Source organism: Musa acuminata, chromosome BXJ2-11 (genome assembly GCF_036884655.1).
Source record: "Musa acuminata AAA Group cultivar baxijiao chromosome BXJ2-11, Cavendish_Baxijiao_AAA, whole genome shotgun sequence".
Lineage (NCBI taxonomy): Eukaryota > Viridiplantae > Streptophyta > Magnoliopsida > Zingiberales > Musaceae > Musa > Musa acuminata.
In genome coordinates, this window is record NC_088348.1 from 30,423,680 (window position 1) to 30,441,986 (window position 18,307).

The 18,307-nt window shown below is 38.3% G+C and overlaps 1 protein-coding gene and 2 long non-coding RNA genes across 6 annotated transcripts; 2 read left to right on the top strand and 1 right to left on the bottom strand.

Annotated features, from left to right (window-relative positions):
* Nucleotides 1-858: 858 nt before the first annotated feature.
* LOC135627377 (uncharacterized) lies at nucleotides 859-4,725 on the top strand. Its single transcript, XR_010492596.1, has 2 exons — nucleotides 859-1,563; nucleotides 4,365-4,725. It is a non-coding gene; the product is annotated as an uncharacterized LOC135627377 (long non-coding RNA).
* A 1,930-nt stretch (nucleotides 4,726-6,655) lies between these two features.
* LOC135627486 (uncharacterized) lies at nucleotides 6,656-10,659 on the bottom strand. Of its 2 annotated transcripts, none has more exons than XR_010492626.1 (2): nucleotides 10,215-10,659; nucleotides 6,656-9,316 (listed from the first exon to the last, which is right to left on the bottom strand). It is a non-coding gene; the product is annotated as an uncharacterized LOC135627486 (long non-coding RNA). The 2 variants fall into 2 exon arrangements; XR_010492627.1 differs by having other exon boundaries at nucleotides 6,656-9,913.
* A 4,275-nt stretch (nucleotides 10,660-14,934) lies between these two features.
* On the top strand, nucleotides 14,935-17,237 carry LOC135626753 (short-chain dehydrogenase TIC 32 B, chloroplastic-like). Of its 3 annotated transcripts, XM_065132334.1 has the most exons (8): nucleotides 14,939-15,318; nucleotides 15,391-15,622; nucleotides 15,739-15,818; nucleotides 15,915-16,071; nucleotides 16,166-16,247; nucleotides 16,352-16,439; nucleotides 16,522-16,568; nucleotides 16,639-17,237. In XM_065132334.1, exons 1-8 carry the CDS (start codon nucleotides 15,195-15,197, stop codon nucleotides 16,864-16,866), a joined length of 1,038 nt encoding a protein of 345 aa, XP_064988406.1. In that variant the 5' UTR covers nucleotides 14,939-15,194; the 3' UTR covers nucleotides 16,867-17,237. The 3 variants fall into 3 exon arrangements, with proteins under 3 accessions (XP_064988407.1, XP_064988408.1, XP_064988406.1); XM_065132335.1 differs by lacking the exon at nucleotides 16,522-16,568 and having other exon boundaries at nucleotides 14,935-15,318; XM_065132336.1 differs by lacking the exon at nucleotides 15,739-15,818 and having other exon boundaries at nucleotides 14,935-15,318; nucleotides 15,391-15,527; nucleotides 15,950-16,071.
* The last annotated feature ends 1,070 nt before the right edge of the window (nucleotides 17,238-18,307 follow it).

Sequence of the window (18,307 nt, forward strand, 5' to 3'; positions counted from 1 at the left end):
GAATATAACCCTTTCACATTTGTTAATGATATCTTCTGCTAAATGGATGCTCATCTTACAAGGTGCTTGTTTCCACACACACAGATTGCATCTTTCTGAGAGAAGGAATCAAGATGAGCTGAACATCCTCGAGCGCACATCTGTATGCCTCTGAGAGGTGAACCCCAGAAAAGGTTCTCTGTCGGCATAGGAAAAGCGGCAAGGAATATTTTCCCGAACCAAGTACAAATTGTCTCACAAAATAGTCTTTTGTGGTTCGTGAAGGATATCTTTCTTTACTCACTCGGATTAGGTTCTGATGGAAATGGCAGATAGAGAGTACCATTTACAAGTGTATCCTCGGTCTTATCAGCTCTGTGGATCTTACCTGGAGTGTCTGTGTTGTGCTGCATCTCTCAGCTTTTCGAACAATACTTCGAAGAAGGTTTGATTGAACTTGTACTTCGTAAATATACTGGTAGAAGGATGAACTTGTTCTTGGGTCGTCTGCATTGACCCAAGCCTGCAAATATACTGGTAGAAGAATGAACTTGTACTTCGTAAATATACTTCGAAGAAGGTTTGAATGAACCTTTAAGCCTGCAAAAGTCAACTGCATGCACTTTGTGTTGGATTCGGAACGTTGTCCAACAGGGATCTCGAATGAGAAGCTGTGGTCAACATTCTTATTCCTCCACTTTCTCCACAGCATCGATCCTTAATTGGCACGTGCTATGAACCCGGTGTACTTCCGCTTTGTCTTAATTGGCACGTGAACGGCCCGTGCTAGGCCAGATGTGACCCATCGGGGATGCCTGGTTCGAATACGGACGAGCTGTTCCCGTGCTCTGCGATCCCCGAGGCTTATATGTTAGCGCGTCTACGTGTCAATAAACGATTCGCCAGGGGATCATGAGTATTACGTTTACTCCGTCTTTCTTCTGCCCAAAATGGAGAGCAGCCGTCGGTTTCTTTCGCTTGCGGTTCCTTCGACGAGGGTTTGGATGCAGGGGATCCCGATGACTGGAAGCGATCGCGTCGATCAGGGTTAGCGCAAGGTCGAGGGGGGTTTCCTCCGTCTTCGTGTCTTCGATCTCGGGGATGTCGACGACAACGAGGCCTCCGAGCCCGGGCCGAGGCGCCAGCATCGACCGGACCCCTCTCCTTGGCGTGGCTCATCGGTCCGGGTGGAGTGCCAGCCTCCGTGGCTCCGCCCGGTTCCTACGCCGGACGAGCGGCCGGCGGATGATAAGGGCGCCATCGGTGATGGTGCGGGAGATGGCCGCGGAGCATCTGGAGCAGCGCCAGACATCCTGTGGAACCTGACCTTCATAGGCGTTGTTATTGGGGTGCTGATCTTGAGCTGGCATGAGACACCGTCGATGCCTTTTCGACTGTGGATCTTTGGGTACGTGCTCCAGTGCGTGCTGCATATGGTATGTGTTTGCGTGGGATACCGGCGAAGGCACCCTCCCGAGGGTGCTGTTGTGGACGTGGAAGTGGGAGGAGGTCGGGCTCAAATTCACCGAGGGCGGTGGAAGAATCTGATGACGATGAGCAGAACCAAGACGATGATAGGACTAGGTAACAGATCTAAATGCTGCGTTTTACCGATATTCATTAACAACTCGTACAAAATATCAAAAAATGTTCGGTCCCCTTTTTGTTGTGCACATGCTTGTAGATTTACTATTTATCATGGCAGATTTCTCTTGATTTTTGAATGAATGATGTCCCTATTTTATGTTGGTAATTCTGGAAATGTGACATTTGTTCTTGATTTAACAAGGATAAATATCTGGTAACTGGCATGATCTTTTATTATTAAGGATCTTTTTATATCAACTAAGGTATCCTTATGTTAGGATTTCTTTCTATTAGCATCACACTTGGCCATGAATTTATATCAGTGAACTCAAAGCTTCTGAGAAAGAGCTAGACCACATATGTAAGGCAAAGGTTTTTATTGTCAATAACAATTGAGGCAAACCATTTGTTCAGAGAGGAAAAGAAAAAAAGAAAAGAAAATCTCAAATATCATTCTTTTATCTGGAATTTTCTGTCATGAAATCAAAATTCTAAGTTGTTAAGGGTTTTTATATAATTACCATAACCAGACTCAAACCACTCATAATGGGTTAGTGTCTGTCCCTTTTCTCTGTTGAACAGATATTTTTCACTTGGTTCATACCTCATATAGGTATGAACAGTATTTCAAATCTTGATGTCGATCACAAAGGAAGTTCTATCGGAAGCCATTTTAGACGAAGTCAAAAGGAAGCCTTGACTTCTTCGTTCAGTAAAGATTTTTAATTGTAAGCCCTTTTAAAAAATGTTACAATACACAATTTTATAAAGTTGCTCTAAATTGTAGAGAATTCCTTTTTAAAGATGAGCCTAATTGAACCATATTACCATTACTCAACCAAAATCTTCCCTGATATAACTTTTATCACTGCCTGGCTTTATGCATAGGTGGCTTTCTTGTATCACCAAAGTGGTTTGAGTTTCTTGTATTGGCTTCTCTTGTTTTTTTCTTTTTCTCTTTTGTTATTGCATCCTATAACATATGTTATAGAGAAAGAAATATCTTATGTTTGCTTGCCTGTAGCCATACTATGCTTTGCATGCAACTGTTGCATATGGATCATTTAGTTTTGGAAAGGGCTTTGATTACATTACCCACCAATTATAAATATGTTCATCTTTTCATTTATGTAGTCACTTTTATAGTTGTGCCCACTTTCAGTTTGCTGAAATGGCATGTCTGGATAATGCATTTTTTACTGTATTAAAATTAACTTTTAGTACGTGTATGCATAGGGCAAGTTTTCTTCTGGTTTCAGATACTACAAGCCTGCAAAGGACAATAATAATGTTTATGAATAATGAATATATTGATTCCTCTGCAGGTTTATTACAACTGTTCTCTCTCTCTCTCTCTCTCGATAATAACTTTCATATGCTTATAGGGGTACAAGATGATTTTAAGTTTGTATGTGTTTATCATAGATACCATGCTTTCTTCTTGCTTCTGTCATCTGTTACACTTTTTGGTAGTGCCACAAAGCTTTTGAAGCAATTCATTAGACTGAAATTCTACAATCTTGCCAGAATGAATTTATCCTTGGCCACGACAAGCATTGAAAAGTAATCATTCAATGTCAGAACTTGCTTCTAACCTTTTATCTGTCGTTTTGATCTGCTTGAAGTTGATGCAAGGATCACTAATGGAAGCCAATCTAAGAGGGGTGTTTATTGTAGATGTATATTCTCTAGCTAAAATATGGTTGCACTTTTTGATTCTTTCACACTTTAAGGAGGATACAGGACTTGAGACGAGTTTAGGAAATTGTCCATATTGAGCTGATCTTATATAACAACAGCCCCATTTATTACTTCCTTTTATGGTACTATCATTTGTTTTCTGGCACTTTCAATAATGACAGCTGAAGTGGTCTTTATAGTTTCATTGAGGGAAACCTCATCTTATATTAATCTGCTTTGCTATGGGATATGAGTGTCCTCAGTTGAAACTGTCATTCAATATGTTTTTTTGATGAGTGACGGCTGAGCTACCTTTACATGGGTTAATCCTAGATGTTGCTCTGCATTGGATAACATTTTGCTTTATGGTGACCTTTTCATAAAAAGCTCAGTGCTTTTATGTATACATTTTGGTTAACTGGTGCTATTTCTAACACTTGACATCCATATGCTTGAAAATTGGTTGGTTAACGTATGAACACATTTGTGATTTAAGTGGGATTTTCAATTATATGTTAATATATGGATTCTAGAGATTTTTTTTCACTTTACCTCTCAAGACATGGTAAGGGCTGATGTCATGGATTTGTGTGCTGCATTGTCACGGACTTAATTGGTTTCGCCTAAGTCGTGCGGTACCCTTGCGTATCCGTCCGCAAAGGTCAGCCTCCCCGAAGCCTCCCATGGTCCCTTAAGACCCACAAAAGAGAAAACGGGTTAGAGAAAACGTCTCACTCGGGATCCACAAGCAAACATTTTCGAAAATACTTCATAGACATTGCAAATTACAAACAGACTTTACAAGCTCTGAACAGTTGCACAACAAAGAATCAAAATGGTTCACTACAGACCGAAAATCTCTCACAAGCGTCCACATGACACAACCTTTATTTATAAGCCTAAAGCGGTCATCAAACCCAACTAAAATGGGACTATTATTGTATGTTGTTGCTTTGTGTCAACATAGTTCTTTGCTATCATAAGCGCTAGCATGGAAATTATATGCAATGTGCCATGTTGTCTTGGCGTGAGTATGCTTTATGTTGGGCTTGCATTGCACCTCAAAATATGATTTCTACAATGTCAAGTATGATGCATTCATTTCATTTCTTAAACAGGAAGGTGCATCTGAACAAGATATACACCAACTTCCAAAATACAAATTTCATAAGGTTGGAGATTCTGAAAAACTCGAGATGTCAGGATCTTCTGGTGGAATCATGACGGAGTGTGGCAGTGATTCACTAGTGCAGCATGTTCTTTTAGCAGAGGATGCTATAAGTTCTATAGTTTCCTGTTAAGTTTTACATTTTTTTTACTTCCTTTTCGCTTTGTGGTTCATTACATGTCGTTATGCTAAATTATGATCTTTAAATTTAGTCTTGATCAGCATCTGCTTTCCTGTCCTCGTCTGTTTAATGCACTTGTATACCCCCACTGTCATGGTCTTGAAGAAAATTAATTCATTAGATTTTTATATGAACTAGTCCAATTACATCTTGTATTGATTGTTTCCTTTAATTGAATTTCCATTCCTTTAAATTTATCCTCTTTTATCATAAATTTAATTGTTCTTATATCAATACTTTGCCTACCATTTCCTCTATTGTAGAATAACTGTTCCTATGCAACAGTTGTGCCTTTCAACAGTTGACCTAAGCATTATCCTTTCTTTTCTTTCTAATCCAATGTGGGGCTCCAAGATAAGGGTTTATTGTCAGGGATCCTTGGCACCTAAAGAATTACAAATTATGTGCTTAATCCTTATAACTTCCACATGAATTTTCCATGGTTAAGATAGTATTCCGAGTCATGCTAGTTACAGAAAAACAATCAACATAAGATCTTCCATTGTAATGATAAATGATTTAGAACAACTAAAGTATTTGCTATTCTCAAATAAGAAAATTATTATGATGTCATAAAAAAATGTTTAACAACTTGACAATTGAGTATGATCGCATCAAATCCCGAGATAAAATTTCACAATCATAAATCTTAATTAGTGATACCAAAATATATCATAAAATTAACTTTAATAATTGATAATATAATAAATATATATTTAATATTTTTTTTATAAATTATCCTTTCAACTAATAAATATAAAACGTAAAATATATTTCTTGTTATCGAGATAGTTTACATATATGAAAATACATTGATTTCAAGTTGATCTATTCATATATATGTGAGCATATAATTGATTGTCCGTTCCTTTCAAATATCTTATTATTTTCTTTGTAATCTCTTAATATTTTATTAAAAAATAACTCTAATATATATCCAGTATATCAACTATAAAATTGATATATGATATGGTATAAGCTTGAGTATGTAATAGACGTTCATGTGCAAATACATAATAAATATTTATTTATCTAAATTTTAAAGTCATTTTAAAAATATTTATTTTGACTAATTTTTTTTATTTTTATCATGTACTGAATAAACTTATATACTAAATCTCTTCTAGACTCAATGAATATAAGACAATTCTAGTAATCCTTTAGATCTATCCTTGAATATCTCAATACTAATAACATAAAATATCGACTCTTTTCTAATTTCTTGATAATTCAATAAGTTCTCAACAATATTTTAGTCCATTGATACTTTTTTTTATTACATCATATCTTTTTAAAAATCATTATTTTTCATAACTTATGAAAATAATAAGAAATCTTTTTGATTCGTATGTTATAATATGATTCTTCTAAATATACCATATAATAATAATAGATAATATATCTTATTTTCCTTTGAGATATTATTAAAACCATTTTTCAGTCAAGCCTATACCATAAGGCTTTACTAACTTCATATGGCTTTACTGACTTATGAAGTTTCGATAATATTAAAATTTTAATATAATTTTATAAATTACTAATTTAAACCATTTTGACCACTATAAAACAAATATAATAACATAAAATATAATTTAAAATATCCTATAAATAATATAACTTTTATTATAATTCATATTCTATAAACCTACCACCTTGATAGTTACTAATTAAATAAAACTTGAATTATATATTATATTCATAAATTTTCTTCAATTTAACTTATACTAAAATAATTCAATCAAAATAAAATAAATAATTATAATATTATTAAATATTAATTAGTAAAGGTAAGCTCTTGAATTCAAATATTTGAGCTAGGCATCGGACCAATTAAGTCCGTCAAAATCAAAATTAATTAAAATAACAAATAAATAAAAATTTATTTTTTAAAATTTAATCAAAACTTGATTGATCGAATTTAAATTCAATTAAATAATTAAAATATAATTATGATCAAATTCGATCAAAATATTTGGTTAAATAAAATATATTAATTAATTTTATAATTAAAATATAAAAAATGTATAATAAAATTATTTAATTTATAAAGGGCATATAGCTGAAACGTAAAATTTAAAGGACACATTTATTGAAATTTGATTACAATCACTACAAGAACAAATGAAAATTCTCCAACGATTTGTTCATCACTGCGAGTATAGAAATCTTGGACAAGAACGAGAGAAAGGAAGACTCTCTGCCTTTCCTAAAGAAAACAAAAGATGCCCTGTTCGTCAAAGATTTTGGTCACACCTGCGATTTGCAGTGCATGCAACTAAATGACATCCCTCTGTGGTTTTCTTGCATTCCTTCCGCCCCCGCATCTTCTTGGTGGGATCAAGACTTCAATAATCAAAGATGTAATCAACCCAACCAAAAAGAAAGGAAAAACATAGAATCAATGAACATACAAAAGAATCCATGAAGGAAAACCTCCATATCCCACCACTCCTCACCTTCTTGGCTGAAAAGATCGTCATAATCAACGAACAAGCACAATCGAGACCCAAAGCCCTCGTAAGAATACAGCCAAAAACAAAAAGAACAAAAAAGCCCTAGTAAAATTGGATCGACGAACAAGTCAAATAGTATAAGAAGCAGAATCCTCCAAACCCAAACAAGAGCCAAATCATAAAGGGAAAGGAAAAAAAAAAATCCGATCGCTGGCTTTGTGGGAGAAAGAATTGTAAACCTCGACCTCGACCTTCTGCAAGATCTACTCCATCACCTTGACCTCGCAATCAACAGTGCCGACCTCTTCAAGAATGATCTTGTCGATCAAGAACCTTAATATCGGGTTTCCCCCGGAAGATGGAAGGGAAGCCTTGCGACCGTGCTCTTTGACGGATCCATTGCGGTCCATCGAAAGGAGCATCATCATTGCGGCTCTGGTTATTGGGAACCAGAGAAACCCAACCCCAAAGAAGGGAAGACGAAGGCGGTCTGAGAATCTTGGAGGGATCTTTAACAAACCAAAAGGGAGAAGGTGGACGCAGACGAGGGAAACATTGGAAAACACAAACGAGAGTGACCTTTGTGAAACTACCGACTGAGAGTGGAGGGAGACCTTTAAAACGGCCTGTGGACCGACGGACTCCGGGCCCACGTGCCTGACAACGGCTGGTTGTTGAGCTGAGTGGATTGGATGCACGTACACAGTAACAACGAACTCTGGCGAGGCATATTCCTTTTACTTGCATTGGATCCACATCCGGTCAAAATCTGCACAATCACGTTGCGACAGAAACAATGGCAAATTCTACGAGCGGTTTCCACATTTTTCAATTTGTCAATGGTGAGCATTTTTCTTTCTGCTAAATTCGTTGGTTTAGAGAATATGTGAGTATGCATCTATCATATATACTAAGAAAAAAAGCTTGAGGCAAATCAATTCACAGAACTACTTTATTCCAAATAATTAAAGAAAAAAAATGCTGAGCGCAAGAATTTTGACGTTTCCCAAATAATATTCATGTTTTGAGGCCTTTTTTTTCTTTGGACGCGAGGATGGTACGAACTGTTGTCATTTGTTTAGATAAATAGAAACAGAACTGCATTATGAACTTCCCTAGCATCAACAATGAAAGTAAATTCAATTACCGCAAGACATTAGTATTAACGCATGAAACTTTACCCTGAGAAGTAGGAAAATAACGCATGAAACTTCACAAGTCAGTAAAGCTTATACCATAAGCGCTAGCAGATAAAAATTTGCAATAGGACCGAGATCAGAGGAAAGGAAGAAGTTTGTCACCTAAAGACAATCATCTACTTGATGACTACCACTTTTTTGCCAGAAAACAAAAACAAAGACTATCTTGCTTCATCTGAAATTTCCTCAAAAAATAAAAATTTTGCTTGATAAGAACATGAAAGAGAAAAAATTAACTAAGTTCCCCATATGTCTACTGTGCTAACCCTGATTTTTGGTAAACTGACACAAAATTTCAAATCTAAGTGGTACAAATTCTAGTCTGTCTAGAACCTGACATATCTATGTACATGTTGCTGTGTATCAAGAGCCTGATATACAAGTTTTAGTGCCAAAAAGACCAAGGTTTTGGATCTCTAAAACTAGTCCTGATTGGTCTGCTAATCTCAGATGCTTATCAATATTCATTACATAGAGAACAAAATTTGTTATCTGAGAGTTCCATTCCTATGGTGTTAATCATGACAGCTCATGACCAGACTCCACTTGTTGGAACGCTTAAGTCTTCCAATCCAATAGCATTTTGCAATTTAATCAATCTTATGTTCGGTATTTCTCATTGTGATCAAATAACAAAACAAGTATATCATACCTAGCAGTGATAGCACATATCTGCATTGACCATTCATAAATTAAAATGATTATTCATGCTAATAGCCACCTACCTAATCTTTTAAATCTTCATTTACCCTTTAATATAATAAATCAAAATAGCAACTCAATTTTGAGAATTATATATTCAAAATAACTATGAGAAATAGTTAGAATGCTTTTGAAGGAACACTATGAAGCAATGCTCCTCAATATTACATGCAATCATCTTGGGGGAAATATAAATTCTTTATACAACTCGTACCTGCAGTTTTCCTTCATAGAATAGGGTGTTTGCTTCCAGATATCCAAAATTCCCAAATAACACAGTCATCTAATTTGGTAGCACTGATAGAATACACATTATTCATGAATTTGCCTGGTTGTCTTTCTCAAATAATACACTGCAGAAATATTTCTACAATAAACAAATAAAGTTAACCAATATCTAAATTGAAGAAAAGCACAATGATGTCACAACCAAGAACAGCCACACATATACATGAACTTTAGAAATTGATTTGGATAAGCAGCTTATAGCATGGTAAAATTTTAGATTTGATATAGGCAAAACAAGGATTTAAATTTCTATTTATAAAATTGATGCAGGGGGGATAAGATATGTAGTTAGAATCATAGAAGAACCATGTAAAATTTCTAGGGTAGTAAATATAAAAATGATGCAGATAACCTAGCAAGATTACCAATATATTATTACCATATATCTAACTTATAAACAAGAAAGGACGTAGTAACCCCTCTGTAACCATTTTCTCAAGGTTTTGTTCTATTAAAAGAAATTTTCTTTACCAATGTCTTGATTCTATTCTTCGATTTACCATTATTTTAACATTTTTACAAACCTGCAACAACAAACAAGGCTCTCCGTTCATTGACCATGTGTTCGTCATTGCAAAAGACTAGAAATCTAGGGCGGCGACAAGAACAAAGGAAGACTCCGTTCTTTCTAAAGAAAACAGAAGGATCTCGTTTGGTTCTTGCAGTCCATGCGTTCCTGCATCTTCTTGGCCGAATCAGTCATAGTCAATATGTAATATGTACAATAAAAAAGAAAGAAGCCCTAAAGAGTTGAATCAACGAACAAGGAAAAGACTCCAAGAAGCAGAATCTCCAAATCCAACCACTCCCCCACCTCCTTGCTTAATGAGGCTACCATAATCAAGATGGTAACAGTACAGAAAAAATTGAATCAACGAACAAGGAAAACAATAGAAGAAGCGGTCTCCCCAAATCCTACCAAGATCGAACAGAGAACGGAACGGGGCAGAAACAATTTGCTAGATCTCATCCATTACCTTGAAATCGCGATCGAGAGTGTCGTCGATGTCGTGGGTCAAAGATCTGACCTCCTGTTTCTCCAACGATGTGGAGGTGCGTCCTCGTAAGCCGTGCTCTCTGATGGATCCATTGCGGTCCCTTCGAAAGAGCGCCATTGTTGCTTTGGTAGTTACGGGAGAGAGTGAAAGGCCTCTTTTTGACGTACGGTGGATTTCATTGGGCGCCACGGAAACTGTCTCAACACTAGCTAGACCTGATGTGATGGGCTCCACGTGTGCATGACAAAGTCCTCTATCTTTACCTTAGAATTATTATACTTGCATTGGATCCCATCCAGGAAACTATGAGGTCATAAATATGCCAAAGAAATATCCAAAAAAAATTATTGAAGAATGATATTTATTTGATGCCTCATTCCATCCAAATACGAACATAATTTTTTTCTACTTGAATCTATCGTCTCCTTTCTCTGCATGTGCAATTAACCTATTCGTGCTTTTCACTTCCTTTGCACGGCTACGATGGCTGAGCTCCACATGAGAAAGTAACCTAATCACCAGAGCTTCATGCACATAATCCAATCAACAAGTGATAGGAAGAGAGTAGGAAGGGATAGGGCAAAATGCTGCACCAGTGGGCCAAAGGTTCCAGCATAATAATAAGATCGTCCATTCTCGCACACTGTATCATATCAGTTCATTCTTAATAATCCCGAGATTCAAAAGATGAATTTTTCACCTATACGATGAAAGACAATGAGGAAGCTATGATGTCCTTGACGGAGAAATAACTTTTGTATATTAACAAATATTAACAGGTCATAACACACAGTGAAATTAAATGGAACTACAATCAAATAGAACACTAAGATATACGTGAAAAATCTCTTCGAAGGATAAAAATCACGGGACAAACTATAGATATTTCACTATAATAATAATGAATATATAAATCTTAATCCCTTACTCAAAACCTTAGTAATAATTATAAGAGAATAATTGGAATACAAGAATCATGTCGCTATGCATAATATTTAAAATTTTTATAATTCTTCCCAAGTAATCACAATAAAAATTTATTATAGAATTGATCTAACCTAAAATGAAAGTACTTCTAGATTGAGAATAATCTCTTTATGTTATCTTTGTCTTTTTCTTTTTCTTTTTTTTCTGTCTTGTTTTTCTCATTTTCTTTAAAATTTCGTAGCTGTCAAAAACGATTATCTTTTTATCTCTTTTTATAGTTATCATATCTCTTCTAATATAAATTAAGATTAAATTAAAAAAATAAAGATACGAAAAGCTGAGCTGAATATGGGTTGTCAGCCGAATAGTGCTATAGTGATTGCTCGTTAAAATGGAATCTAAAGATTTGGGTTAACAATGCAACCTAACCAAGACGCTGGAAAAGAACTCGGTGAGGCCTTCATTGCTGAGTCCCACTTTCAGTACAATTAATAGGCTCCCAGACTCACCTCGATCTCCACGAGATGAGCCAGACGTGGAGACTCTGTGTGTTCTCCGGGTATAGCATCGTCTCCTCCGTTGCACCTTGGGCTGTGCGCTCCACCGAGCAATGAACTCGAACAGTCGTGTGGTCAAAGAACGACAGGCAATCGTTTACCTTTGCCACTGGGGATGTGTGCCTGTCGGTAAACGAGAGAGAGAGAGGGCACGAGGAAAGCCTGTCTGTACTGTGAGGGAATGGACTACTGTATGACTCTCCCATCTGCCACAAAGCTCTACACCCTGCAACCTTATCAGAGTCTCTCTCCCTGTGATCTGTACCTTACCGTCGTTCCGTGTATTACGACCGTTCCTGTCACGTCGGCAGAGAGGCTCGCTTAAATTAAATCACCGACTGTGAAGCTGGGAGAACCGGTACTCTTTGATCTGAGAGCTTCTGGTTCGAGGTTGCATTCGAAAAGGCTTAGAATTAGAGTTCGACTAGGGAGGTTTAGCCCCAACTTCATGTGCTCCATTTAAAGAATGCAACTAATCTCTTCAATGTGGCAGGCATGTTAGGATTATACGGGTTTGTCTTTCGATGTTCTTCTTTTATTCGTAGGGGCTAGTATTTTACAATAAAACAATAACTACATCACAAATACTGAGTTTTGTAATATTATTTTTTTAATTTAAATATTGATTTATAATTTATATTGAAAAATCTTCTAATTCTCATTTTACTCTTTCACACCACTAAGACTGATTACCTATCGTTGTCCAAAGACAAAATCCATATTTGATCGAATCATGCCATTTACAAGGTTTGTTGGTGATTTTTAATTTTGTGGTAATTCTGTATTCATATTGTTTAATATTTTATTTTTTTATGTAAATATCGCAGATGTCAAAGTAATTTGTCGTGTCCACCCTTTAACTTCTTTTTCTTTCTACTATGGGTACGTATACTGTTTATTCTAAAATTTTAAATTATAAATTACCTTAAGTATCAGATGAGTTCCTTAAGAAATTACGTTAATACATTATTAGTATTAAAAAAATATTTCTTAACCATCTTTTTTCATCAAGAATCAATTTTTCAGCCATATATCTATTATTCACTAATAGAGGATTTACTAACAGTTGGCATGCGATCACCGTATAAGATTCACGTTGCTCTGCCTATATGTATAAAGAATAAATGTAGACTTCCTTCTCACTTATGATAAAAAGAGAGAAATAGGAACTCTTTTCTCTCTCTTTATGATAAGGAGAATAACCTTAAATCCGTTTTTCCTTTTTTAAAAATAAAAAATATAAACTATCTTCCCCTTTTTGAAAATAAGAAAGATAATTTCTTGAGAAGAAATATTCTAACTCACATATACAAACTTGAGTTTTTGTTAACATGGGAGGAATTAAATCGGAAAACTTCCATCAGCTTTAGTTTTTATGCAAGTGGCATCTTAAAAGAATACAATACCATTTCATATCCACTTTAGAGTCAATTCAAATCCACCTCAAAGCCAGCCACCCCACCTTAGAATCATCTTAAAAACATAATATTTTTACATCTTGAAAGGGTCTTACCAAAAATGTCTCATTATAGTTTCACCAAACCTCACCTCATCTCTAAAGATAATAATGATTTTCTAAATAACTTTAAATAATATTTTAAAAATATTTGGGTCTTGATCAATTATTTATTCATCATTTGTATAGTTTAAATATATTAATGAAGAAAACAAAATTAAAGTTTGTCCTCAAATTAGTTGGATCATCTTGCAATGGATTGAGCGCTTCGACAACCAACTTCTACAAACCAATGATTTATCCCACTCAATCTAACATATAAATTTTTTTATTCGTTGATGTCCATCATGGTTTGTATCCTCTCTCTCTCTCTCTCCAATGTCTCAATCAGTCATTAATGATGTGGAATATGACAAAGAAAGAAATGGTCAACCATAATAAAAAAGAAAAACCTGTTTCTCCATTAATTTTTCAGAATCACCATTATTTTACCTTCTTTCAAGGAAAAATATGTGTAGCATTAAATTGCTCACGATATTTATAAACCCGTTGGCAGGTATACGAAGTAAAACTAGAAAAGGAAAAAGTGTATTCTAAGGAAAATGAAACAAAACTGTAAAGAAATAGACTCACTATTAGTATTATCACATTGAATGTGATTGGAAAAACTTGGTGAAAATTTCGCACGTCCTCACCATATTGTCATACTGCAACTAAACCTATCGACTCTAAGCTTCAGATCAGATTAAAAGAAGCGCCGAACTTACCCCATTCCTCATTCCTTACTCCTATCTGAAGAAGAAGAAGAAAAGCTCTACAGATAGCATGCTTTGGTCTGACACCGTAAGCTTACAACGATGTCACCGGCAAACAACAAGAAAGCCGATCTCGTATCCTCAGGGCAATATAAGAAAGAAAGAAAGAAGAATATACGGTGATGCGAGGCTTCATTCGATGGAGATCCATTGGGTTGGATGTTTCCTCCGAACGAGGCCGGAGAGAGAGAGGGAGAGCGGTGAGATAGGAGGGAGGCAGAGAGAGGTGCATTGTCAGAGGGGCGATGGCGACGTTAGGACCAATAGTTATCCTGCTGCCGTGCTCAGAGTGCAGCATGACACGACTCGTGCGGGGCCGACGAGTGCGACCATCCGTCAATTATGCTGCTTCCTATGGCGGACATCGAGTCAGGCCCTTTCTGCGGTGGTGCGTGGAGCCGACCCGGCTTTGCTGCCCGCCATATCCTCGCCGTCGATGGGACGAACAGGAGCTCCGTGTCGTCATGGATCACCGATGGTTGGCTCTAAGTCGACTAACGGATATGACTATGCGAATCTTAGTCCTGTGTGATGCATGCTAAATACAAGCATGCAGTGTTTCGATAACAGTTCACGCTTTAATTTGTCGACGATTGACCTCACCGCCACGTGACGGGGGATCGAGCAATGCTCTGTTTACCACGTACTCTCCCAGGATTGGTAGGGTGACCCTTCCCGTCCTCAACCAGTCAATGCCACCTCCTATCCCAATTCTTCGTCTGCCGCAACGGTTTCCAACTCTCTTGCCAGATTAGTGTCCCTCAATATTGATCACATTAAACGACTGTCCCACCCATTCGTGCCACAGTGCCAAGTTTCGGATCATTTCCAATTCCTTATCCCCACCTTTGTTACCATTCCACCATATATTAAATTATTCTGTGTGCCCGTTATTAACCGACCATATCTTCCCGTTATATAAAATTGTAATGCTAACCATTCATCTCTCCTTTCTATATCTCTCATATTAGTCAACTGAAATGGCTCTTCTCTATCCTTTCCCCTTCTCCGTTCCTCACCATAAATGCGGGGCGGCGTATCCGTGGTTCCTTCCAATAAGTTTATTTGTATTCTACTCTGTCTATCTTCCTCTTCCCCTCCATTAGAATTCTCTTCAATGCTTTGACTTTTCGTAAAGCTAGTCCCAAGTGGAACGAAGAACAGTAGTGATTCAAGAAAAAGAAAGGATTAAATCGGAACGGAAATGCTCGAGACGGTGAGGTACCTGATCGGTTCCGTCGGGGACAGCGGTTTCGGCTCCAAATCGACCGGCGAGGAGGTCACCGCCGCGGCCCCTGACCTGCGCTCCATCACCGCCATCATCACCGGTAAGTAATCCATCCGATAGGAGCAGCAAAACGAAGAGCGTTATTGTATTTAGCTTTTCTTGCCGTAAGCAGGAGCGACATCGGGGATCGGGACGGAGACGGCGCGGGTGCTGGCGATGCGGGGGGCGAGGCTGGTGCTGCCGACGCGGAGCCTGAAGACGGCGGACGAAGTGAAGGCCCGGATCGTGGCGGAGATCCCCGACGCCGAGGTCATCTTGCTTCCCCTCGACCTCAGTTCCCTCTCCTCCGTCCGATGCTTCGTCTCTCTCTTCCTCGCCCTCCATCTCCCCCTCAACCTACTCATGTACGCCTCCCCTTTCCCATCTCTCAATATATATCTGAGGTCTCAGATGAATGATAAGCGTTAGAAACGAGAAGAGAAGAGGGAATCGTTACCGAAACTAACGGCAAATTTGACAGAAACAACGCCGGCAGGATGGTCTACGAGCACGCCGTCTCCGAGGACGGCGTCGAGATGACCTTCGCCACCAACTACTTAGGTGTTCATCTAACAAACCCTCCCCCCACAACTAATCATCTTCTAATGAGTCGTCACTATTCTTATGTCCTATTTCCGGAACATTCTATTCTTTTAGGTCACTTCTTGCTTACCAAGCTGCTCTTGAATAAGATGGCGGAAACGGCGAGGGAGACGGGCATCCAGGGCCGCATCGTCAACGTCTCCTCCCACGTCCACAGTTGGTTCTCCGGCGACTGCCTCTCTTATCTCGACCGGATAACCCGCAAGCAGATGTAAGCTTCGCTCGACCCTCATCTCCTCCATCGCTATCCTAAGAAATCATGGAGTTTGTTGTCCTCTTTTCGCTTCTGTTTCTTCTCTCTGCAGACCGTACGATGCGACGCAAGCCTACGCACTGTCGAAGCTGGCAAACATCCTCCACACAAAAGAGTTGGCTGAGAGACTCAAGGTGTTCGTCGCCATGACCCATAAACCTCTCGCCATCACATACGTCCTCCGTCGTGGCGCTCATCACTAAAACCATTTTTTATTTCTGTCTCTTCTTATCGTCAGCAAATGGACGCCAATGTGACGGCCAACTGCGTCCACCCGGGGGTGGTCCGCACCCGACTCAACCGCGACCGCGAAGGCTTCGTCACAGGTCCTCGCCCATCCCGAGTCCTTGTCGTTCTATTCTCCCCTTGATCTGATCTTGACGTAAAACCTTGGCCATCACTCGCCAGATCTGGCTTTCTTCCTGGTCACCAAACTGGTCAAAACCATGCCCCAGGTAAAAAGCCCAAATGCTTAAGCAGAGAGGAAAGAGTACCGAGACTAAGTAGCGGTCTGATGCATCGCAGGCGGCCGCGACGGCGTGCTACGTGGCGACACACCCGCGGCTGGTCGGCATCTCGGGGAGGTACTTCGCCGACTGCAACGAGGCCTTGCCGTCGCCGTTAGCTTCCAGGCCGCACGAGGCGGCGCAGCTGTGGCGCGCCTCCGAGTCTATGACGGCTACCGATCTAGACCGGACCGCGTCCGGGCTCGAACCCCAGCTCGCATCGGACCGGCCGGACGACGAGAAGTGACCATGGGAAATTTGTTTTCGTATGTGACTTAACGTAGTAGTGTACACGAGGCATAGATGGGGGAGGACAGACAAAGGAGTAGGATACAAAAGGTGGTACCGCGGACCAGCAGCAACAGTTTAAGAAGGTTTAGAGCGATCAAAGGACGAGCAGGCGACCGTACGTCCGGCGCCGTTTTTGATAGGACAGTCATCTCTTTTGCATTATGGTGCTAATGTCGCATGCATAAATATACACATGACCGCGGGATAAGTATAAACTACATAAGATTAGTGGTGCGTCGTGACTCGAACAACTTAACTCGGTTGATCTCCATGATGTATGTCTGCAGCATTGGATAGAGATGCATGTTCCTTTAAGGATTAGCTTTTTGTTTTTTTGCAGGATGGTCACTACGATCTTTTTCTGTACTTGTCTGATAATTTCTCTTTCTGTTCTACTGTTTTCACAAGAACAACATTTACTACTGTTATGCAGCTGGGAAGAAAGTAATTTATGGACTGGTATAATACGTGAGTAAAATTGTTTATCAAAATTAAATAATTTGTAAAAAGAATGCCTAAAAGAATAGAAAATTTGGATTCATGCGAAAAGTCTAACTAAATTATGATAAGATATAAAAAGAAATAAATTTTTGTATATGAACAAATACTAACGGTGTCCATAACACACAGCGGAATTAAATGGAACCAACACTAAGATATATATGAAAAATATCTTAAGGGTAAAAATCATGAAATAAACTAGAGATAATCCACTATAATAATAATGAATATACAAATCTTAATTTTTTACCCAAAACCCTAGCAACAATCACAAGAGAATAATTGGGATACAAGGATCACGTGACCATGTACAATATCTAAATCTTTTATAATTCTTCCCAAATAATTATAACAGTAAGAATTTACTATAGATCTGATCCAACCTGAAAGCACTGCTAAATTGAGAACCGTCTATCTGTGTTGTTTTTGTCTTCTTCATCTTTTTTTTATTCCTTTTCTGTTTTGTTCTACTTCTTTTCTTTGAAATCTCGTGGCTACCAAAAACTGCTTCGGTGCTGCCTTTTTCTGTCCACCCTTATATAAAATAAATTAGGGTTAGATTAAGAGGATTACGAAAGTAGTCAGAGGAACATTTCATTAAATTATTATATGATAAAAAAAAAATACATACGTTTAAAATAAGTGGCAAAAAAGTACTATTGCCATTAGAATCCGTCTCCGGACGCCAGCTTGGTCACTGCTATCTTGTCGGGAAGGGAAAACCTCAGAGGTCACAGAGATCCGACTTGCGGAGTCCAAACCTCGCCAAGGTATTGAGATAGAAGCATTCCTGGAGAAGAAACGCTCGCTAGAGCATACGCTTTTGACATGACATGACGTCTAAGCGGATATATAAGAACTAAAGCCGATTACGAAGGACTGATGCCTCTTGTAAG

Bases quoted from the DNA above. Each gene is read 5' to 3' on its own strand.
- LOC135626753 (XM_065132334.1), top strand. From the start codon at position 15,195: ATGCTCGAGACGGTGAGGTACCTGATCGGTTCCGTCGGGGACAGCGGT. The intron at 16,248-16,351 runs GTGTTCGTCGCC...TCTTATCGTCAG, and splicing joins AGTTGGCTGAGAGACTCAAG to CAAATGGACGCCAATGTGAC. The intron at 16,569-16,638 runs GTAAAAAGCCCA...GATGCATCGCAG, and splicing joins TGGTCAAAACCATGCCCCAG to GCGGCCGCGACGGCGTGCTA.